General features: G+C 40.2%; 1 protein-coding gene across 2 annotated transcripts in view; it reads left to right on the plus strand.

Annotated features, from left to right (window-relative positions):
- KHDRBS1 (KH RNA binding domain containing, signal transduction associated 1) overlaps positions 1 to 19957 on the plus strand; it is a 37088-nt gene extending 17131 nt beyond the window's left edge. The window contains exons 5-11 of one of the 2 annotated variants that reach the window (XR_013765234.1): positions 1633 to 1766; positions 2459 to 2660; positions 3134 to 3201; positions 4604 to 4662; positions 6970 to 7163; positions 9828 to 9887; positions 19292 to 19957. Coding sequence is in view for 1 of the 2 variants with exons in the window: in XM_079148161.1 (XP_079004287.1) it covers positions 1633 to 1766; positions 2459 to 2660; positions 3134 to 3201; positions 4604 to 4662; positions 6970 to 7067 (561 nt within the window). In the remaining variant the exon portion in view is untranslated. Of the gene's footprint in view, positions 1 to 1632; positions 1767 to 2458; positions 2661 to 3133; positions 3202 to 4603; positions 4663 to 6969; positions 7449 to 9827; positions 9888 to 19291 lie in introns of those variants that run through there. The other variant, XM_079148161.1, reaches the window with a different exon arrangement.
- The last annotated feature ends 2039 nt before the right edge of the window (positions 19958 to 21996 follow it).

A 21996-nucleotide genomic window follows, 5' to 3' on the forward strand; every position in this document is an offset into this window, starting at 1 on the left:
AACCCTAGCCCCACAGCCTTTTAAATTTTGTTTTGAGACAAAGTTTCTTAAGTTGCCCAGTCTAGTCTCAAACTTGTAATCTTCCTGCCTCTGCCTCCTGAGTAGCTGGAATTACAGGTGTACACCACCCTGCCAGAATTCCTTTTTTACTTTTTGAAGTGTTCTGATTGAAACCTTCTGACTACCTGATTTCTGAAGGACTGCAGAAGGAATATCCCTCTCTTCTTTCTTGTTAGTCTCCAGCCTATTTCTCTGATGGAATAGATTTACAAAGCTTGCATATAAATAAGGCTTTGAAAAAAGATGCCTGCCAGGAAGATCTGGACTTTCTCAGTGTTGATCTGGCAGTTAGATGAGTCTGAGCAGTGAGCTGGTATTGGTATTTGAATGTGAGTCTCAAGCAGCAGTGGTGTGTAAGATAAGGGGAAATGGAGAGTTGAAGGGGGCATCTCATGACTAGCATTTTCTGTATTCACCTGAATGTATAAAAATGCATGAAATATTAAGACTGAATGACTCTCAACAGGAAATGTGTGAGAAAATTTGCAAATGACATTTGATTCAATTCTTCCCTCTTGTGAAAAAGAAAAAGTGAGCTTACTTTTGCATCTGTAACCAGAGCCCTCCATTTTTCCCTTAGAACCACTAACTGTACCAGGAAGGCTTCATGGTACAGTAGGAAGATCACTGGATTGGGAACTCTGCATTTTGGACAAGTTTTTCACTTTTCTGAGTCTTTGGTTTCTTGTTCATCCCAAACATTTGTAAAATATACTGTGCTCGGGTATGAAAATACAAAAATGGCTCTTGAGGAGCCATAATTTATGAGAAAGAAAGACCATTCTAAAATGATGTGATAAGTGCTTGAGTAGAGAGAACTGCATGGTGCTTTGGGAAACAAGAAGGTATGGGGTAGCATCAACAGAAAGTTTTTCAAAAGAGATACTGTTTTAGGTAAGTCTTGTTAAGGGTAATAAGTTGGAGTCCCTCTGGTGGATTAGAAAAAAGAAAAGAAAAAGAAATTCATTAGACCCTATTAATTCAAAGTGTAGGTTTTGGAGATAGGTAATTCTAAATTCACATCTTGAATCTGCCACTTACTAGTTTTGTGTCCTTAGGCTGATTCACAATCCCTGAATGTTTTCCCAACTATAATTTAGGGAGCTATGCTACTAGGGTCATTTTGAAGATTAAACTGAAAATCTGTTTAAAGTTTATTGTATAGTACTCAGCTTCTATAGAGTTTCGTTAATGGTAGTGGCTTTTATTATTCCAGGAAAAGGAAACTATTTGCAGAGAATGGATGTGTGAGAGTATGCCAGGCTCTGAACTACAAATTGTTCAGCATGGCTTGAGAGGAGGTTGTGTATGGAGAGAGGATGGAAGTGATCTGGAGAGCTAGGCAGGGACCACATCCTGAAGAGCTCCATCTGAATAATAGGGGTCTGCCATCAAGACTTTCCTCAAAGAAGTGACAGGTAGGGTGTCATTTGACTTCAGAGAATGAATGACCTGAGACTTCATCTGGGCTTTCAGAGTTGTTCTTAGCATCCAAGGATTACGTGGGCCAGATGACTTTTCAGCGGAAGTTAAAGATGTTGCACAATACTCCTTGTTATCTTTCATTCCCAGGATATGATGGATGATATCTGCCAAGAGCAATTTCTAGAGCTGTCCTACTTGAATGGAGTACCTGAGCCCTCTCGTGGACGTGGGGTGCCAGTGAGAGGCCGGGGTGCTGCACCTCCCCCTCCACCTGTTCCCAGGTAAAAATAGATAGCCAGAAATGGGATGCAAATTGACTGCTAGAACCCTCTATGTCTTATGGGTGTTCTTATCTCTTACTTAGGAGGAGTTTCAGAATTTGTATATTGTATCAAGAATGGAATTGTAGATCAAGTTGTGTGCATGTTCGAATATGGCATAATAAATCCCACTATTATATATAATTATAATGCACCAATTTTTAAAAAAAAGTGGAATTCTAGATCTGAAGCACTTTGATCGTAGTCAAATGCTGCAGTCCTCTTGAAACTTTTGATTTTTAAATTTTGAACAGTCCTAGCATTTTTTAATGATCTGACTTCAGTAACTGGCATTATGGAGGGTTCAGACTATGGAGACCTAGCCTGGCCTGGTGATGAATGCTCATAATCCCAGCTTCTTGGGAGGCTAAGGCAGGAGGAATTCGAGGTCAAGGCCAATCTGGACAACATAATGAGACCCAGTCAAAAAAAAAAAAAAAAAAAGTACATGTACTATTCGAACCTGCCCAAAGTGCTCTGAGGGAAATCTCCCAGTGTGGGTCCTTTACCCATCTGTACATTGCTCTGTGCTTTAATAATAGTGTAGTTAAGGCATTGTAAAATCAATCTAGCTCTAAAATTTGCAACAGGTCTGAAGATGAAAGTGGCCTATTTATTGAAAGCTCCATTTGAAATAAATTTTCTTTTTATAGGGGCCGTGGTGTTGGACCACCTCGGGGAGCTTTGGTGCGTGGTACCCCAGTGAGAGGTGCCATCACCAGAGGTGCCACTGTGACCCGAGGAGTGCCACCCCCGCCTACTGTGAGGGGTGCTCCAGCACCAAGAGCACGGACAGCAGGCATCCAGAGAATACCTTTGCCTCCACCCCCTGCACCAGAAACATATGAAGAATATGTAAGAATATTTTAAACAGTGTACCATTTCTCAGTACCTAAAAGGTTGTCAAAGTTGAATGATCTAGTCTTGGCCCTTTTTGTTGGTGGCAAGAAACACCTGTAAGATTTGGAATCTGCCCTGAATGTTGACCTATGAGATTTTTCCATTTTAGGCATGGTTTACTATCTGTGCAGATTAAATGGGAAGTAACTGTTTTAATGTACAGTGTTTTACTAAGGGATCTGCTCCTACTACTGAGAATACTAAAGCTCAGTTTTGTACTTTATTTCTAGCCCACACTTGTCCTGTGGCATGTATTTGTGTGTGTGTGTGTTTAGTAACCCTTTCTCTCTTGACTAAGCTATAGTGGGTGTTAATATTTTGGAAGAAAATTTTATGTTCTATTAATCCAGAAGCCTGTCATACCCACATGGGATATAATTACCATCTCTCTTCTCTGATTCTAACCTATTTCATTTTATTTATTTTAGGGATATGATGATACATATGCAGAACAGAGTTATGAAGGCTACGAAGGCTATTACAGCCAGAGCCAAGGGTGAGTTGGGCAACAGAAATGCTATTTGGTATCCTAGGGATAGATGGATGGATGGAATTAGGGGAACTGAGATATTTAAACTACACAGACCTAAGGAGCAGTATGGCTTACGTTTTGAAGGTATCTCTTCTGCTTTTGACGTCTGTAAGGCACATTCTTGGCTCCACAAATTTGGGTAATATAATTTTTAAACACAAATTTATTTATTTTGGTACTGAGGAGTGAGCTGAGGGCCATTCTACTCTGCCCCTGATACAGAGTAGAATTTTTACTTTTATTTTTTATTTTGAGATATGATCTCTCTGAATTGCCCAGACTGGCCTCTAGCTTTTGATCTTTCTGCCTTTGCCTCCCAGATTGCTGGAATTACAGGCGTGTGCCACTGTGCACCTCTGGGATTATAATTTAGAATCTGGGGATAGTAGATGAAAAGCTACATGGAAACAGAAAATATCTTTAAATAGTTTAATTTATTTATTTTGTGGTACTAGGGATTAAATGCAAGAATACTCTACTTTTTAATTTTTTATTTTAATTTTTTTTTTTGAGACAGGGTCTCATTAAGTTGCTGGAATTTTGATCATACTGCCATAGCTTGTTGACTTGCTGGGATTACAGGCATGTATCATCACACCTGGCTTGATTTACTAAGAAGTACCCCAAGCCAGGCTCGGTGGCACATACCAATAACCCCAGTGACCTGTGAGGCTGAGGCAGAAGTATCACAAACTCAAGGCCAGCCTCAGCAGCTTAGCAAAGCCCTCAGCAATTTAACAAGACCCTGTCTCAAAAATGAAAAGGACTGGGGCTATAGCTCAGTGGTAAATCACCTGGGGTTCAATTCCTAGTACCGAATTTGAGGGTGTAACTACATAACCTGGATTTTTCTCTGCTCCCCCGCTCCATTTCTTTAAAAACCATTCTGTTTGTGTGCACATGTATCTTACCTGTGACTAAAAAATAGCCTCAGACTTCTACTTTAGGAACAGAATTGCTTTTTCTGTTCTCTTTTAGTGACCCCTGTGAATACATGTTTATTACACATGATTAAGAGGGTCAATTTAGAATCATACCTATTCTTTTTTTTTGCGGTGCTGGGGATCGATCCCAGGGACTTGTGCTTGCAATGCAAGCATTCTACCAACTGAGCTATCTCCCCAGCCCCATACCTATTCATTTTTGGTTGTATGATAACCATTTTTCTTTACTATAGTTTGTTGTGTGTATATGGGTATATCATGTATACTTTGAAAACATTTTAGGGCTTAGGGAAGGAACAAAAATGGGCATTTTCCTATTTTTATACACATTGAAATGACAGGTATGGATGTATATGAGAGAAAGGTGAAGCTAAAGTACTGTTTCACTGTAGTTTTGTAACACTCTTGTCTTTCACTTTCAGGGACTCAGAATATTATGACTATGGACATGGGGAGGTTCAAGATTCTTATGAAGCCTATGGTATGTCTTATTTTCTGGGGTGGGGCAAAATGCCAAGTAAGTGCCTGGAAGAATGCTGATGACTGGAGTTTTGGGAGACAGTCACATATCTAAGGAGAGAAACTTCTATAAGACCATGGTGTTTGTAGACATTACTAGGAGTCTGTTCTTATTTAAATTTTATGGTGTGTGGTCCAAAGAGGAATTACTGAAGGTAGGTGGCAGTATTGTTACTCTTGGAAAGCTAAATACATTCTAAAACTAGACTAGCTTAGCTGAGCTGGAGCAACAGACTTATTAAGCTGATCCTGGTCTGGTTATAGACCTGGGTTATGTTTGCTCTATTCTTCTGCCTGCCCCCCCCCCTTTTTTTTTTTTTTTTGTAGAAATTGAACCCAGGGGTCACTTAATCACTGAGCCATATGCCCAGTCCTTGCTTAAAATTTTAAGACAGGGTCTCGCTAAGTTGCTGAGACAGGCTTTGACTCTGATCCTCCTGCCTCAGCCTCCTGAGACACTAGGATTACAGGTGTCACCACTATGCCCAACTCCACCTCATTTTTTTTTTTTTTAAAGTTTTGGATCCCAACAAAAAGAATCTCAGTACGTAGAAACTAGCTGAAAGGGAATGGCAAGCAGGTCATCAGAGCAGTTTAGGGAACAACAAGAGTACCTGTTAGATCAGAGGCTGCAGGACTAGAACCAACTCAGGGCACTACTGGTATTAAGCTCCTTACTGGCTTGGAGGTAGCTCAGTCCTTGATCCTAAGAGAGCAGTAGAAGCTAGAACGGCATTAAGTTTGGTTGAAAACACATTGCTCAAGTGTGTCCTTATGAGCCAATTATGATCCCATGTTAATTAGCTCCAAAGGGAGTACCATGTGGCTTTGGATGCAGAGTACAGCCCTTTAAATGTGAGGTATTTTCAGCATACCTGGGGAACTTCCAGAGAGTACTCGGCAAAGGGCTGGCTAAGCAGTTGACAGTTCATCTGAAGACACTGATTGTTTCTTCTTAGCCCTAGCTAAAATAATGAAGCATCTTAGGGCCTCCCACAGATAGACAGGCTGAACCTAACCCCTCAGCATTGTATGAAGTAGCCAATCAGCTGCTTGCCCAGGGAAACTTTTTTTTAACCAGTTTAGTTAAATGGTTCTGGACAGTTGCTATCAGTAATACTGTATGTCTCTGCTTATATGCCACTATTTAGAAGGGTAGTATGATTGCATCAGGTTATTTCCCTCCATCAGTGAGGTAGTACAATGGGGCCTTTGTATGTGTTTGACTAAACAGAATTTCTGTTTTGCTGGAGAAAAACTGAACTAAAAGGAGGCAGCCTGCTCCTTGTGCCCTTGGTCTGATGTTGCCACAGTTAATCTGTTCTGATCTCTGCCTTTATAAACAGAATTAGAAAAAATAAATTGTTTTGTTGGTACCTAGAAGCCTCTTGGAAAGTGATGGACATGTATTATACTAGGGATATAAATAGGATTCTGTGCAACTTTAGATCCATATAGAAGTTTAAGACCTATGGTGATATTTGTGAATGTGGGTGACTGGAGAAATACTTCAGGAATGAACTACCATGGGGAAAAGTATGAGAATGAGTGGTAAGAATAAGCTTAAATACAACTCGTTGAATTAAATGATCATCTACCCCAGGCTTCCCTGTCACAAAGGAAAACCATTTGTGAGTGTCAACCATATTGTCTGGTTTTTCATTACTATTGACATAAGAAAGAATCTAAGGAGTTCTGTAAATGCAACATTTGATTATATTTCTGTCTACCAGAACAGCGAGTACCAGCTCTGCTGGTGCATGTCCTCATTTAATATGGCCCTTGCTTGCTTCAACCAAAGAGCCAGACAACACTCCTCTCCTTGGGGGAACCTAACATGCTGTTACATAGAAAGGGGCCTAGCTGCCTTCAATCTACCAAATTTGGAGCAGAAAAGGCCACTGTAGACCCACAGAAATTAATAATTCCCTTTTAATATCTCAAGCAAAGTATTGGGTTTATCCAGGTTTGAGTTCATATTGTCATTGGGATATCAGTCATATTGTCTTTGGAGAACCTCACTCCTGATTACTGCAAAGTAAATGCCAGCCTTTTCCAAGTTGTTCCCCTTTTGTCTTTTCACTCAAAACTGTGGGAAGTTGTCCAGACTGCTCAGGAGTGTTGGAGTGGAGAACAAGGACCACTAGGGAGGTGTCAAGACACTGACAGAAAAGCAGTGTTGTTGGTTATCTTTACCAGGTTGACATACCCTTGCTCATCCCCAAATGCCGTTGACACATGGTTTATAAACTCTCTGCTTTTCCCACAGGCCAAGATGACTGGAATGGGACCAGGCCATCACTGAAGGCCCCTCCAGCTAGGCCAGTGAAGGGAGCGTACAGAGAGCACCCATATGGACGTTATTAAAAACAAACAGGAGGGGAAAAATATCAGTTATGAGCAAAGTTGTTACTGATTTCTTGTATCTCCCAGGATTCCTGTTGCTTTACCCACAACAGACAAGTAATTGTCTAAGTGTTTTTCTTCGTGGTCCCCTTCTTCTCCCCACCTTCCTCCACTCTTAACTCTGCATTCTGGCTTCTGTATGTAGTATTTTAAAATGAGTTAAAATAGATTTAGGACTATCGAATTAATTTTTTAAGTGTGTAGATGCTTTTTTCTTTGTTGTTTAAATATAAACAGAAGTGTACCTTTTATAATAAAAAAAGAAGTTGAGTAAAAAAAAAAAAAACCACAAACCTGTTAGTTTCAAAAGTGACATTGCTTGCTTAAAGGTTCTGAAGTAAAGGCTTGTTAACTTTCTCTTAGTTTTGATTTGAGGCATCCCGTAAAGTTGTAGTTGCAGAATCCCAAACTAGGCTACATTTCAAAATTCAGGGCTGTTTAAGATTTAAAATCACAAACGTTAACGGCAGTAGGTGCCACCATGCAAAAGTGAGCTCAGATGTCTCTAAAAATGTTTCCTTTAAAAACACATGGCGGTTGAATCTTAAGTTAAATTTTAATATGAAAGATCCTCATGAATTAAATAGTTGATGCAATTTTTAACGTTAATTGATTTAAAAAACAACAACAAAATTAGGTTTGTAAAACTGACTTTTTCATTATGTGGGTTTTGAAATCTAGCCCCAGACATACAGTGTTGAGAGATACTTAGGGGGGAGTAAGTTTTGAAGAGATTGATTGGGGCAGAGGGGCTGGCCATCTAAATTTAATTTGATATAGAGCTTTTTAGCTATAATCTTTCAATAGTAGTACTAATAATTAAAGTTGCAGTATTCAGGAAGACGAAAAGTATTTTGTCCATTTGAGATTCTGCGCTCCACGAAAAGCTCATTTGGACACTGGGGCCAAAAGCTCATGTTTTTTATTAAGTTGACGGTTGTCAATATTGAACTGTTCCCAAGGTAGTCAAGTATGTCTCAACACTAGCATGATATAAAAAGGGACACTGCAGCTGAATGAAAAAGGAATCAAAATCCACTTTGTACATAAGTTAAAGTCCTAATTGGATTTGTACCGTCCTCCCATTTTGTTCTCGGAAGATTAAATGCTACATGTGTAAGTCTGCCTAAATAGGTAGCTTAAACTTATGTCAAAATGTCTGCAGCAGTTTGTCAATAAAGTTTAGTCCTTTTTTAATCAAAGTAAATGTGATGAATTGTCATTTTTTTGGGTGGACAATAAAATAGTTTTCTCTTTCAAATAAACTTAAATTAACTCTAAAGTTAATGGGCTTGTTAAAAGTTGGAGACATTCTTAAAAGTGGTGGGGGGGATTTTATTTTTAAGTTTACCAAAAAAAAGTTTATTGAGTTGTTAAGTTTTAGTTTAAAAATAACCAAAGCTTTTTCACCCCCTGGAAGTTGTTGAAAACAGTTTTAACCAATCCTATCAAAAGTTGTAATTTCTGGAGAGAGAAACCCAACTGCCCGAAACTTGGATTGGTTTTCATACGTAGGTCTCAGTATTTAAAGTGCCAGCCACTAGTTTGTTCCTTCTGTAGAGCCCCTAAGGTGGCCTTGAAGAGTGATACCAAATCACTGAGCTCAGAAAGGGATAGCACCTGGCTTTAGATATGACAATTCAGCAAACCATGGGTATCCTTAATGGTTTGCTTTCTAATCCCAGAAATGCTGTTAGTAACTCAGCTGGCCTGGGGCAGGATTTGGCATGATAGACTCGCCCTGAACTCCCTCCTGCAAGATCAAGAGAGGAAATGATGGAATTGGTTGGCCCCGTTTCCACTCCTCTCTGTTAATTCTCAGGGTTCTCATGCCTTCCCTAAGAGAGCCACCTAAACTGCTCGGGGGTGAAAAATCCTCTTGTATGAAGTGCCAAGCTGCCTGCAGCAGTGCATGATGGACATTTTTTTTTCTTTTAAAAACACACCAACAAAAAATGTATTTGTAGATTGTGATAAAGTGTAAATAACTGAATTTTCAACCATGGTTTGAAGTCAGCTTTCAGGGCATTATGTCTTGTTTTGATGAAAAGAGATCACTCTATACCCCCCTTTTTAAAGGAAAATTATCGCAAGAGAATCAGGATGTGTAAAGCTAACATGCATCGCAAAAAACCAAAGGTAACCTAAATGTCTGATTTTAATAGCACATATTTCTCTTTTATATAAACTGTGACAGCAACTTGCATAAACAGTTCTTTAGCTGTTAATTTTAATGTTAAAACTTTGCAAAACTTGTTTAATAAAAATAGCTGTAAAAAGAAAAACCATATGCTGCCGCATAAATTAGCCATAACTCTTAATAATCCTGCCCATCACAAGTGAACTGTAATGTAACCTGGGCACAAAGTCTGACATCTTAAATGACACATTGTAAAATTTCAATGACTATAGACTAGATCTCCTGCTGCACCCCAAAGTAAAGCTTTCTGCTCAGCTATTTTAAAATGTACAAGGATGAGCCTCATAGGACCCCATATTGATTTTCACAGTGAAATATTACTTAAAATTTCTTAAAAGTTGCATGTTTCTTTCCTGTAATGTGTAAACTGCATGCAGGATCTCTTTATCTTTTGTTGTTTTGTTTGGGGTTTTGTTTTGGTTTTTTGGTTTTTATTTTGTTTTTTGTTTTTGTTTTTATTTTTTGTATGGTCTTTAGAACTTCCTCTTCAAAAGACTGATCTCTTATTTCTCCATTTTCAGGTGATTGAAAACTTCTGAGACATTTCCTGGAATAGAATGGGTAGCGAAGACCTATGTCAGGTATGTTAAAGTGGTTTTCTATTAAGGATGGTGGTCCTTTTATCATAACTGTAAAACAGTTACACTAGGAGGTACCTTGGAAGATGGTAAATGGGCAAGTTTTTCCTACAGTCATTTAAATTTACAACATGACTGTACTTAAGTTAGTTGATAGACTGTGTTAAGTTTACTTCTCATGATCAGTAAGACCTCCCATAGTGTCAGCTTTTATCTGTTGAATCCCTTTTTATTTGTTCGGTCAACAGTGTTTCATTTGGAGTTCATTGGTTGCAAGCATCAAAGTGGTAATGTAAATAAAAGGGAATTTATCAGAAAGTTGTTAGGGACTCCCAGATTAAATATGAAGACTAGAAAATCTGGTTTGGAATCTGTAGCAGTTGCAGAGAGCTGGGACAGTAGTGGTAAACTGCAGAAATGGTCTTGGAGCAGTGACTGACTAGGCACGTTGGAGTAAGTAAACCCTACTATATTTGTTTTTTTTTTCTCCTACTTAAGATTCAGGTTCTAGGAAGGGAATGTCAGGCTGAATTAGGTTGAGTCATGCCTTTAAGAACTAATTTCTCAAAAGGAAGTTGAAGTGTTAATAGGAAAGGAAAATGGATACTGTGTAGCCCCTCACAAAAAAAATTGTAGTGTATAATATCTTTATTTTATGGAAGTGACTGAGACTTAATGAGGTTAAGTAACTTCCCAGGTTCACATAATTCATGACTGATAATCAAACCCAAGTTGATGTGTTCCCAGAATGTCATTTTAACCCTATAGTACATTGCCTTTAATCTAGGAATGAGGCATTTCTCACACTTGTAGGGATATTGTGTAGTAGAAAGGAAATGGAGCTTGTCAAACCCAGAGTTGAATCTGTGAGCTATCTTTTGTGCAGTGGCCCAAAACTAATACTTGTCTTTTACATCTGGAGGAGGAAGATGGTGATAATCTCATAGTGACTGGCAAATTGAAGGAGTTCTAAAATATATGGAGTTGGGGCTAGGGGTGTAGCTCAGTGGTAGAGCACTCACCTAGCAAGAGTGCAGTCCTGGATTTGATACGTAGTACCACAAAAAGATAAAAATAGTATGTAAGGCCAAACAACTCAGCACTTTATACAAAATAAATATTAGTGGGTTTTTTGGTTTTTGTTTTCCCCCTAAGAATACTTTCCCTAAAGTTTAGCATCCTGGTTTGCATACTTGGGGACTCTAAAAACAGCCTTTCTGTTGCTTGAAGCTGTCAACGTACTGACTGATATTTCCTTTTGTCCCCGAATGATTTGTTAGGGTTAGGATGATACTGAGGAGAGAAAGGCTCTTAACTCGGTGACCCAAAAGCAGATGCAGCTTTTAAGAGTAAAACAACCTCTTGGAACTCATTTCTTTTAAAACTGCCTCTCAACCAAGACCTTCTGAGATCTGGAGGCTTTAAGGAGAGCCATGTATACAGAGCATTGTTCTAGGCACCCAGAAAATCCTAGGTTGATATTGGTCACACTAATGGCTAGGAAATTTAGGGGAGGAAATCTTTAATTCAAAGGGTTTAGTCTCAACTCTTTCTAGGATAGATTTTTTGGTAAATAAATTTTATTTGTTTATATTTATTTAGCATGATGTGGGATATATATAGATTATTAAAAAGTTATATAGTGAAGCAAATTAACATCTATCTTACATAGTTTTTGTGGCAGCTTTCATCTCATCTAGCATGAATTCCATATGCAGAATAATTAGTAATTAAGTCCTCATGTTGTCAATTGGATCTCTAAACTTGTTCATACCTGCTACTTTGTATCCTCTGACCAGTATCTCTAGCTCCTTTTCCTCTTCGTTTCCTAGCATACTGGAGGACCTGGGTTTTATTAATACTTTTTTTTTTTTAAGTCATATAACATAAAATGTATTTTAACAGTTATTTTTTTTGAGGGGGAGGGGAGGTGGGTATATTCACAATGCTATGCAGCCATCACTGCTGCTTAATACCAGAATATTTCTGTTATCCCAAAGAGAAAGCCAGTACCTGTTAGTATCCACTCTCCAGCCCCTGGGTAATCTTCCTATGGATTTGCCAGCTCTAGACATTTCATGTTTTCAAGTTTTATCCATGTTATAGTATATATCGGTACTTCATACTAGTTATAAGAAACACTGCTTTCAATTTATTTCAGGAGTTGGAGCGTAGCTCAGTGTTAGCGCACTTGCCTAGCTAGCAGGAGGTCCTGGGTTCAGTCCCTGGCACTATAAACAAATAATAGCATAAACAGTTCATTTCATTTGAGACAACTTCAGGTATTAGAAGTTTTCTCAATTTTTAAAATTGACCCCAGGGGCATTCTACCACTGAGCTACCACATCCCCAATTCTGTCTTTTATTTTTGAGACAGGATGTCACTAAGTTACCCAAGCTGGCTATAAACTTTTAATCCTCCTGCCTCAACCTCCTAAATTGCTGGAATTACAGGTGTATGCCATCATTCCTGGTTTATGTTGAACTTTTTAAGGAATTGTCAAACTCACCCACAAAGGCTCCATCATTCCCATCAGCAGTGTATGCGGGTTCTAATTTCCCATATCTTCACCAGCACTTGTTATTTTCCATTTTATTATAGTTATCCTAGTGGATATGGAATGACATTTCATTGGGGTTTGGATTTGCATTTTCCTAATAACAGTTATCTGGAGAAATGTCTGTTTAAATCCTTTACTCACTTTCACCAGCTCACTTGTAATCCCAGTGACTCAGGAGACCGAGACAGAAGGAAGACAAGTTTGAGGCCAGTTTGAGCAGTTTAATAAGATCCTATTGCAAAAAAAAAAAAAAAAAAAAGTACCCCTCCCCCCAAAAAATCCTTTACCCACTGTTAAGTTAGATTATTTGTTTTATTTATGATTGAATTGCAAGGGTTTCTTTTTTATGTGGGGGTTCAGATTCTTCTGATGTGAATATCCAGATGTTGAAGAAAAAAGTTCTTCCTCCATTGAATGAATACCCTTGTCAAAAATCAGTTCAGGGCTGGGGAGTTAGCTCAGCTGGTAGAGTGCCTGCCTTGCAAGCACAAGGCCCCAAGTTCGATCCCCAGTACCGCCAAAAAAAAAAAAAAAAAAAATCAGTTCATCAGTTGGTGCAGTGGTGCACACCTATAATCCCAGCAGCTCCGAAGGCTGAGGCTAGATAATCGCAAATTCAAGGACAACCTCCTCAGCAATTTAGCAAGGCCCTGTCTCAAAATAAAAAGGGCTGAGGTTAAGTGCCCCTGGGCATACACATGTAATTCTAGCAACTCAGGAGGGTGAAGCAGGAAAATAAAAAATCCATGGCCAGCCTGGGCAACTAAACAGGACCCTGTCTCAAAAATAAAAAGGATTGTAAATATAGCTCAGTGGTACTCTTAGTTCAATCCTCAAGACTGCAAAAACAAACAAAAAATCACCAGTTGACCTTAGACATACATAGATCTAGCTAGGTGTGGTAGCACATGCCTATAATCCCAGTGACTTGGTAGGCTGGGGCAAGAGAATTGCAAATTTGAGGTCAGCCTCAGCAATTTAATTGGACCCTGTCTCAAAATACAATGTTGAAGAAAATAAAGCTGGGTTCAATTTCCTGTAAACCTTCCCCTCTTTGCAAAAACAAAACAAAACAAAACAAAAAAAAAACCCATAAGATATATAGAGAGAGATCTGCCTTTTGAAGTATGTACTACTTAAAATGGTTAATACAATTTCTGACATAATAGCTGCTAAATAATGAATACTAGCTGACTGAATAACTTTGGCATCACTGAGAGATTATGAGAGGTAGAGCTGAGATTTGATTCCTGTATGGGTGACTACGAAGCATGTCCTGTGCATTATAATGTAGGCTGTTTACATGGGAATGAAACTGTTCTAGGTACATGCCTGGCCACGTGTAGTTCTCTAGAAGCTCAGAAACTGAGCTTCAGCACATCCATCTCCTACCATCAACCCATTTCCATAGAGCCAGAGGATTTATCTTTCCTTACCGAGGGATAAAGCAGTTACCAAATAGCCTTAGAGTTTATCCACTCCCCCCTGCCCCCCCCAGTTGCCACCCTCTGCCTCAGGCTAAGAATGAAGTCCCAGCAGCAGCTGTTAGGACTTTCTGGCCACCAGTATTGGAATAGACTGTTTTTTATTTCAGGAAGAACATCCTTCGAGTTGAGACCCTGACTTCTTGCCTACACAAATGTAGAATGCTCCTGAACCAAGGACAAAAGGGAGATGGGGATAGAGGTGGTGGTGGGTGTTTGGCTCAGGTTTGTTTGTTTGATTGAACCCAGGGCCCTGCTCTACATTCGCTAGGCAAGCCCTCTACCACTGAACTACATCCCCATCCCTTTTTATTTTGAGACAGGATTTCTACAACCTGGAGGCAGGTCTGGAGCTTGAAATCCTTATGCTTCAGCCTCCTTAGCAGCTGGAATTACAGGCATGTGCCTGGCTTGGCTCAGGTTTTTGAAGTTCTTTGTCCTTCAAGGCTTTGCCAAAGATCATTTCTGGGTTAGAATGCATAAAGCAGCAGTGAGCTCCTTTTTTTGATACAATCTTAAAAAAATGCTTTGTGTGACCTACAGCTAGTGTTTGCTATCTGTGCTACTCATAAGTAATCATTTAAATTTTTTCCTTCATTTTACTACCTCTCAGTCTACCCCATTTGCTGATCTTTACCTCATTTAAAAGAAGGGGGAATGAAAAAAAGGGAAATTAGGTAACTTTGCCTGACTAAGGGAGAAAAGAACTTGGTTTGAATGCCTACTGTGTATCTCTGTTTTTATAAGTGAGGCAGCTGATTCTAGGAGAGATGAAATAATTCACACTAGTTGCATAGCAGGTTGGGGGAGGTGCATCTCAATATTACTATATACCAAAGTCCACTCTGTTCTGAAAGCATACTGCTTCTGTAAGGTAATACAGACTATAAAGGATATTTGTTATAAGATGTATCATTGAATGCTGCAAAGGAAAAACGATGTCAATTAAACTAACATGATTTCTTTTCACAGCAAATGTAAGTTGCCTTCTAAAAACAAAGTCTTAGTTAGTACTATGTTTTGTCATTTGTAACGTTTATTATTTACTGTTTTCTCCACCAGTGAAGTAGATATTATCCTGTTTTTTATACATAATGAAACTGAGGTCTAAAAAAAGTAATTATCAAAGACCACACAGCTGTCATATAGCAGAACTTAGATTCATTTTCAGGCAGTCTGATTTCAGAGTCTGTGATCAATTTCAGCTATGTACTTGAATTTGGAAGTTTTAACTGCCAGCCAGTACCATCTCAGGGAACATTTTTGGTCATTTTCTGCCCTGAAAGGAGACTTCCTATGCAGGAATATTATCATTACAGTGAACATTTGCTGAGACCACGTAGGTCCTTATGTTGGCTATGCTGGGTCACTTTTCTGCATCCAATTTGTAGTCCCTATCCTCAAGAAATAGTCTAATGGGAAAAAGTACTCCATTGTTATAACAGTGTATGATAATGTTCTGCTGCACTGAATACCAGAGACCGGGAGGAGCTGTCTGAGAGAGACTTAGGGAATACCAGAGAAAGAGGGTGACATTCGGGTGTGGTAACGCATGCCTGTAATCCCAGCAGCTCAGGAGGTTGAGACAGTAGGATTGCAAGTTCAAAGCCAACCATAGCAACTTGGTGAGGCCCTCAGCAACTTAGACCTTGTCACTAAATAAAAAATAAAAAAGGACTAGGGTTGTGGCTCAGTGGTAAAGTGCCCCTGGGGTCAACCCCCAGTACCAAAAAAAAGAAAGTAAAAGGGTAACATTTAAGTTCAGTCTTAAAAGGTAATTAAGAATTTGCAGATAGCATGCCACTTTATTATGATTTTAAATGGACAAATTTCAAATTCTGCCTCCAAAGCTAGTTTTGGGGACCTTACATGAGTTAGCCTCCCAAAGTGTCTGTTTTATCATCTATAAAATGGAAATGTAATTTACTTAACAGTACTTTGTGACGATTGAATGAGCTAATGCATATAAACATTCCTCATGACATGTAGTAAGCTTTTAATAAATATTAGCTATCTGTGTAGGCTAGAAGAGTAGGTTAGCATTGCTTTTATAAAGCTGAAGTTTGGGGAACTGTTTAAGGCCTTAAGAAGTACAAGGAGGGACTTGAACCACATCTCTGTCGTTGTGCTGGCAAGGTGGAAGACAGAAGTAAAAGAAAGGCTTTCTGCCTCTCATTCCTTTGAGGGTAAAAGAGATCATCTCCCTTGTCTTCCTCCTCCTCCCCTCTTGCCTGAAGGTCTTTGGTTCCTGTCATTCTCAAGACAGAATCCTCTCTCCTGCTAGGTTCTGGACTGAGGATGAAATGATAGGACTTTGCCTTTTTTTAATGGAGTCTCCTTGTATCCTATGCCTTTAACTCACCCTGTGAATCAGAGACCAAAATTCAGGAGTTTTGACCCACTGATAGAAATTTTGATGCTAAGGGATTGTTAAGCAAAGCTTTGGTGCATTACCACTCTCTTCAAGTCCTGAATGCATAAGGTCTCTACCTCTGTTTTAAGCCCTAAATTCTGTGCTGACTTCATGCTAGGGGTATCATATACAGCAGCCCATTTAATTCTTAAAAATAACCCTAGGAGATGAGGATTAAACCTGGTATATAGAATTGGAAACGGATGTGTCAGAGAGTTGGAGTTCAGACCTGAGTCTTCCCACTCCCATTTTGCTGCCTCTTAGTCTTCTGTGTAACTAGAGTATCCACAAGATCAGCTTACACTGAAAGTAGTTCCTGATCTTGGTGTATATAGGGTGGGTGCCTCTGACTTGGTTTCCAGATTCCTGTAGGTAAAAGATGAATCCTTATGAGTCTTTCCCTTCTCTTTTTTTCTGTATCCACATGTACCTCCTGCTTTTCAGATTAATAGTCATTGCATGTTTAAAGCTAGCACACATTTAATGAATATTTAATAGCATTGAGCAGACAGGCTGGAAACAGCTGTCTGAGACAGCAGCTGTTAGGGGGAGGGGATGAAGTGCACTAAACTGCCTAACTACCCATTCTTTTGTTTCCTGGCCTGGAAAATAGACCTGTTCCTTCTAAGCCCCTTAGAAGTAAAGGCCTTATTATGGTGGGCACTGCACTCTAGTTTTACTTTGGCCTGACTGCTCCCAAGGAGCTACACTGAAGCTATAGGCTAAATCCTTTTGTTGGGGAAATAAGGAGCAGAAATGTTCACTGACACCTGGAATCAATTTTCTAGCCCCTGGACTGGACTCTTCTACTCTTATTGTTTGTTCTGGTTCTCTGGTACTGAGTGAATATTCTCATTTAGTGTTCTGCTAACCACCTCACCTCTGAAAGGAAGGAGACTTGTATCTGGAAGAGACTTGAATTTCATAGGCATGTGATTGAACCTTAGCTTCTTGGCACTTCTTGACCAAAGGTGCTAGATCCGCTCAGCAGTGAGTGTCCTCATTCCCAGCCCTCATTGTGGTAATTGTCTTTGGGTGCATTTCAGGCAGGGACTGGACAGTAAATTTCTGAGGCAGGTACACAGGCTAGACCTATGCCTCTCCCCACCTAAATCTAGGCAACTTTGTGCTTCAAGGAGGTTTTGGAGAGGCAGTTGGACTCCTGAAAAAGAGAGCTCATTTGAGATGTTTCTAGATAGTGTGAGGCCTAGCCAGGCTATCAACCCAGATCAGTCAGCTAAACTGCACACATGGCCAGAAATTTGGCTGTTTCTGATCTTAATTCTGGAATAAGATGTAAGGAAGGGCTGTTCCCTTGTCTGCCTCTGGAGCCTAGCTTGGCCTACCTACCTCAGGGCAGCCAATCTCTTTCTACCAGTTACCATAGTATTGGGTAAGAACTTAAGATAGAAAAGTTTGGGAACAGTAGACCTTCAGGGTGATTCTTCTCTGGTGTCTTATGACTCCAGCAGCTTTAGAGGTGGGTGTTTCCTATCTCGGCTCTTTGGGTTGGAATGTGGGAAACATTATTCGAGTGCCTTTGAGAAAGAGAAATAAAGGCTGAGGGTGTAGCTCAGTGATAGAGTGCTTGCCTAGGATGTACAGGACCTGGGTTTAGACTCTAGCACGGCCAAAAGAGAGAAAAAAGAAGTACCTTGTGTCCCAATAGGATTCTTCATAAACTTCTCTCCAGAAATTGGTACAAATGGCCTCTTTTGTTATTATTATTTTTTTCAATATAGTGACTTACACCTATTATGTGCTAGACACTGGAGATTCAGCAATGAGTGAACAACATAAAATGGTCCAGATTTTGTGGAGCTTACGAAATATTTGGGGAGACATATCCTATACAGATAATTCATTAGTTACATAACTAATTTTGATTATGACAAGTTCTAAAAAGAAAAGGATAGGGCATACAACTTAACTAGGATTTTCTTTAAGGAAATAGTATTTAAACTGATACAAAAAGGAAGACTTAGCTAGGCAGAGAGCTTGGGAGATGGTTTGACGAAAGGACATGGAGCATATTAGGCAGAGGGTAGACTGAGGCATTCAAGGTGAGGTAGAAAATTGGGCCTTATTCTCACTTAATACCATTAAATTAGTGGGTGGTGGAGAATGACATTAGGTTTTTTAAAAATTTATTATTAATTACTTTTGTGTGTGGTGCTGGGGATCAAATCTAGGGCCTCCTGCAAGGTAGGCCAATGCTCTACCACTGAGCCATACCTCTAGCTCAGATTTCTGACTTTAAAACTTCACTTGTTGGACTGGGGAGATATCTCAGTCGGTAGCGTGCTTGCCTTGCAAGCACAAGGCCCTGGGTTCGATCCCCAGCACCGCAAAAAAAAAAAAAAAAAAAAAAAAGGTTCTGGTTACTAACTAGCAAAACTGGGCCTCCCCTCCCCCCAGGTAGTGTAATGCCTATCAGACCCCCTTTCCTGTGCCCCAGACTTAGGATGTGTGTCTTCTGTGGGCAACCTTGAGTGTTTCAGGCTGGGATTAAAGTCCTCATAAAACCAGAAGAGATGGATCCCTGAACTTAGAATTGAATTACTGATAATGATGAGGTGATCCCTTTCTCCCAAAGACTTTAAAGCTCTTTGTTGATATTTCTCACATCTCTTGGAGAGCAAAAAGCATTTTCTTGTTTGTAAAGCTGAAGGCTCTAAAGCTTGTATAGCTAAGGCCCCAAAGGTTTTATTTCATTCTTTCCTGGGTCACTCAACTCAGGCATGGCCAAGGATGACAGGTACAGAGTGTAGGACTCCATTTTCATTACCTAACAGTAAAGAGAGAGCTTATAGGCTGTGCAGTGCTGTTTATCACCCATATGTGTAACTAGAAGAGTTGTACTGTGGGATGGGGAGACTGAAGGGAGGCTCGGAAACCCTTTGATAAAGCATCTTCATGTTTCTTAATTTCCACTTTGTTTCTTTGCAGCTATCAGAGGACTCCAGTAACCAGGAGAGGCTGGCCTGAGGGCATTTGCTGAGCACAAAGAAACCCTGAAGAGGAGATCAACAATTCTGTTTCACCCTGCTTCTTGATGTCTGAATTAACCACAGAAAACCAGCCAGGATCATCCTTTAAGAGTCTTTAGACTCAGAATGGAATCCTCAGGGCAGCGTGGGACTGTGATATTAACAGTTCTACCTGCTCAAGACTTCAAAGAGTGGAAGGGGGACTAACAGTGTCCCTAACATGGCCCTTTAGATCAGAATAGACTGCTACCTCCTACCTCCCATTGTGTCATTCCCAGTCTTGTCTGCTTCCCCCTAATCTCTCACAGAACTGACTGGAACACCCTACTTCCACTTCCTATTCCCCCCACCACACTTCTGTCAGCCTCAGAGCCATTGGACACTTCCAGAGGGCTCCCAAAGAGAAGGGTAATCCTCATCTCCTCAGTAATGGGCTAAGGGAAGGCTAAGTGCTGAGGTTCATTTACTTGGGGCAAGTTACTTGCCTGGGCCTGTTTTTCTCTTATTGTTGAATACTTGTTGAAAAACCTCTTGAAGGGTAGGGCTTTCCCTGTTACATCTTGTACTCTATTCCTTTCCATCCAGTATCTTCCCTGAGGAGGTCAATAAAGATTTGGTCAAGTGATGAACAGTCCCACTCTGGAAGCTTCTATTAGCTTTGGGAAAGGGCCTAAGCCCCCTCTCTAGAGCTATACTAGGCCAAATGTTTGCCCTAATTTTTTTCTCTTAAAGGACTAGAAAATCAGCTTTTGAAAGGCTTCTGGTTTCCTATGTCTTATGTCTAGCTGAGATTTACACTGAGTTTCTTGCACTTTTCTCTAAGATCTTCAGGTTATTTATCCTAACAGGAATCAAAAAGGGAGGACTGGGTTTAAGGAGGGAACCTGTCTGCATTTTAACTATGCCTGGGATATTCTGAGTTTGGATTCATTCTTAGCAGTTGTAATGGAAAGGGACCTTGAAGTCAGTTGGTATATATTGGGCAAACTGTTGAACATCTGAGCCTGCTTGTCTTCATTGTTTATTACTATAAATAGTAGCTAATTATATGTTTTGGGGGATACTAAAGATTGAATCCAGGGTTACTTTACCACTGAGGCACATCCCCAGCCCTTTTTATTTTGAAACAGGGTTTTTTTATTAAGTTGCTTAAGCACTTGATAAGTTGCTGGGGTTGGCCGGGAATTTGTGATCCTCCTTACTCAGCCTCCCACGTTACTGGGATTACAGGCAAACACCACTGTGTTTAGCTATGTCAAGCATTTGTATGCACTATTTCATTTAATCCTCCAATCCATTATTTTATACATGAGGAAATTGAGGCTTAAAGAGAATACCTTGCTTAAGGTTAGAAAAAGCTTCATCAGGGCTGGGGAGATAGCTCAGTTGGTAGAGTGCTTGCCTTGCAAGCACAAGGCCCTGGGTTTAATTCCCATCACTACCAAAAAAGAAAAAAAAACAAAGAAAAACCTTTATCAGACAGCTACAAGTGCTTAGAAACAGTCATGTTTCTGATATGTGGGACTTTGAGAGCAAAAACTAGGGAAGTCCCAAGCAAACCTAGATGAAAAATTTTGTCACCCTGCATTGGTGACTCGCAGTCCAGGGCTTACCACTGAGGCTGTACTTTCCTTGTCTTCTTGGTCTCTTAGGCCTTTGTGGCCAGAATCCTTTCAGTTCACCAGACAAGAGAGGAGTTGCAGTGGGTTGTGAGGGAGTCTGCATTGCAGTCTGCATTGGTTGAGGACCCTGGGCAGGCATTGCCCTTCACCCCCAAGTGCAAAATTTCTACTTGGGAGCGAAAGAATTTTACTGGAAAGCTCAGAGAGCAAAAGAGATGCCGATCTCAAATCCCTGTATTTTTCAGGATCTGTTTACTCCTTAAAAGTAGGATAATAATCCCTTTCCATTGAAGGGGATCTGAGAAGCAAATGAAGTGTGTTTCAAATGCCCAGCATGGGGTCTAGACATAATACTGCTCAACAATTCCTTCCTGCTCTATTCTACTCAGTCGGTCTTGGCAGTCCTGTCACTTGTAACACACACCCTCTACGCTCCTCTCATCTGGTCCCTAGGGATATTCCTTTGAGTACTCTGATTTAGTGGACGTGGTCCACCCACCCAGCTACCCTGCATGTCAGTCACCTGGAAGTCGAAGGATAAGATCAACTTTCCCCAAGCCTCTGGACTGTTCTGAGCCATAAATATGTTAGAAGGCCCTTTCTCTGGCTGTTGCCAGGGTGATGGGCTCTCAGGAATGGGTGGAAGTGTGGAGGTGGAGTTGACAGCCTGGGGTCTACCATCCGAGTTGGCCGTTGAAAAGTGGGTATGAGACCTGGCCAAGAGCCAGCACTCACTGCTCTGAATGCTGTTCTGCCTACCTACCTTTCCTTTCTTGGGCCCCTCAGAGCTGTTCTTAATGCAGACCCAACTGTGCTGTGATCTTACGTAAATTGTTAACATTTCTTTGGGCCTTATTTTAACATCTGTAATAGAAAAAAAAAAAGTCCCGTGCAGGTATGAAAAGACAAGGTAAAAGGAGGTTTTTTTAAAAAGTTCCGGAGCAGCTAGGTTGCATAACCTTTTCTGATGGACCTAGAGGCTGAGGTCTGATGCCATGTGGATGCCACCCTAAAGACTCAGGGATGACCCTCCATCTTCCTT

Source organism: Sciurus vulgaris (assembly GCF_902686455.1).
Source record: "Sciurus vulgaris genome assembly, chromosome: 1".
NCBI lineage: Eukaryota > Metazoa > Chordata > Mammalia > Rodentia > Sciuridae > Sciurus > Sciurus vulgaris.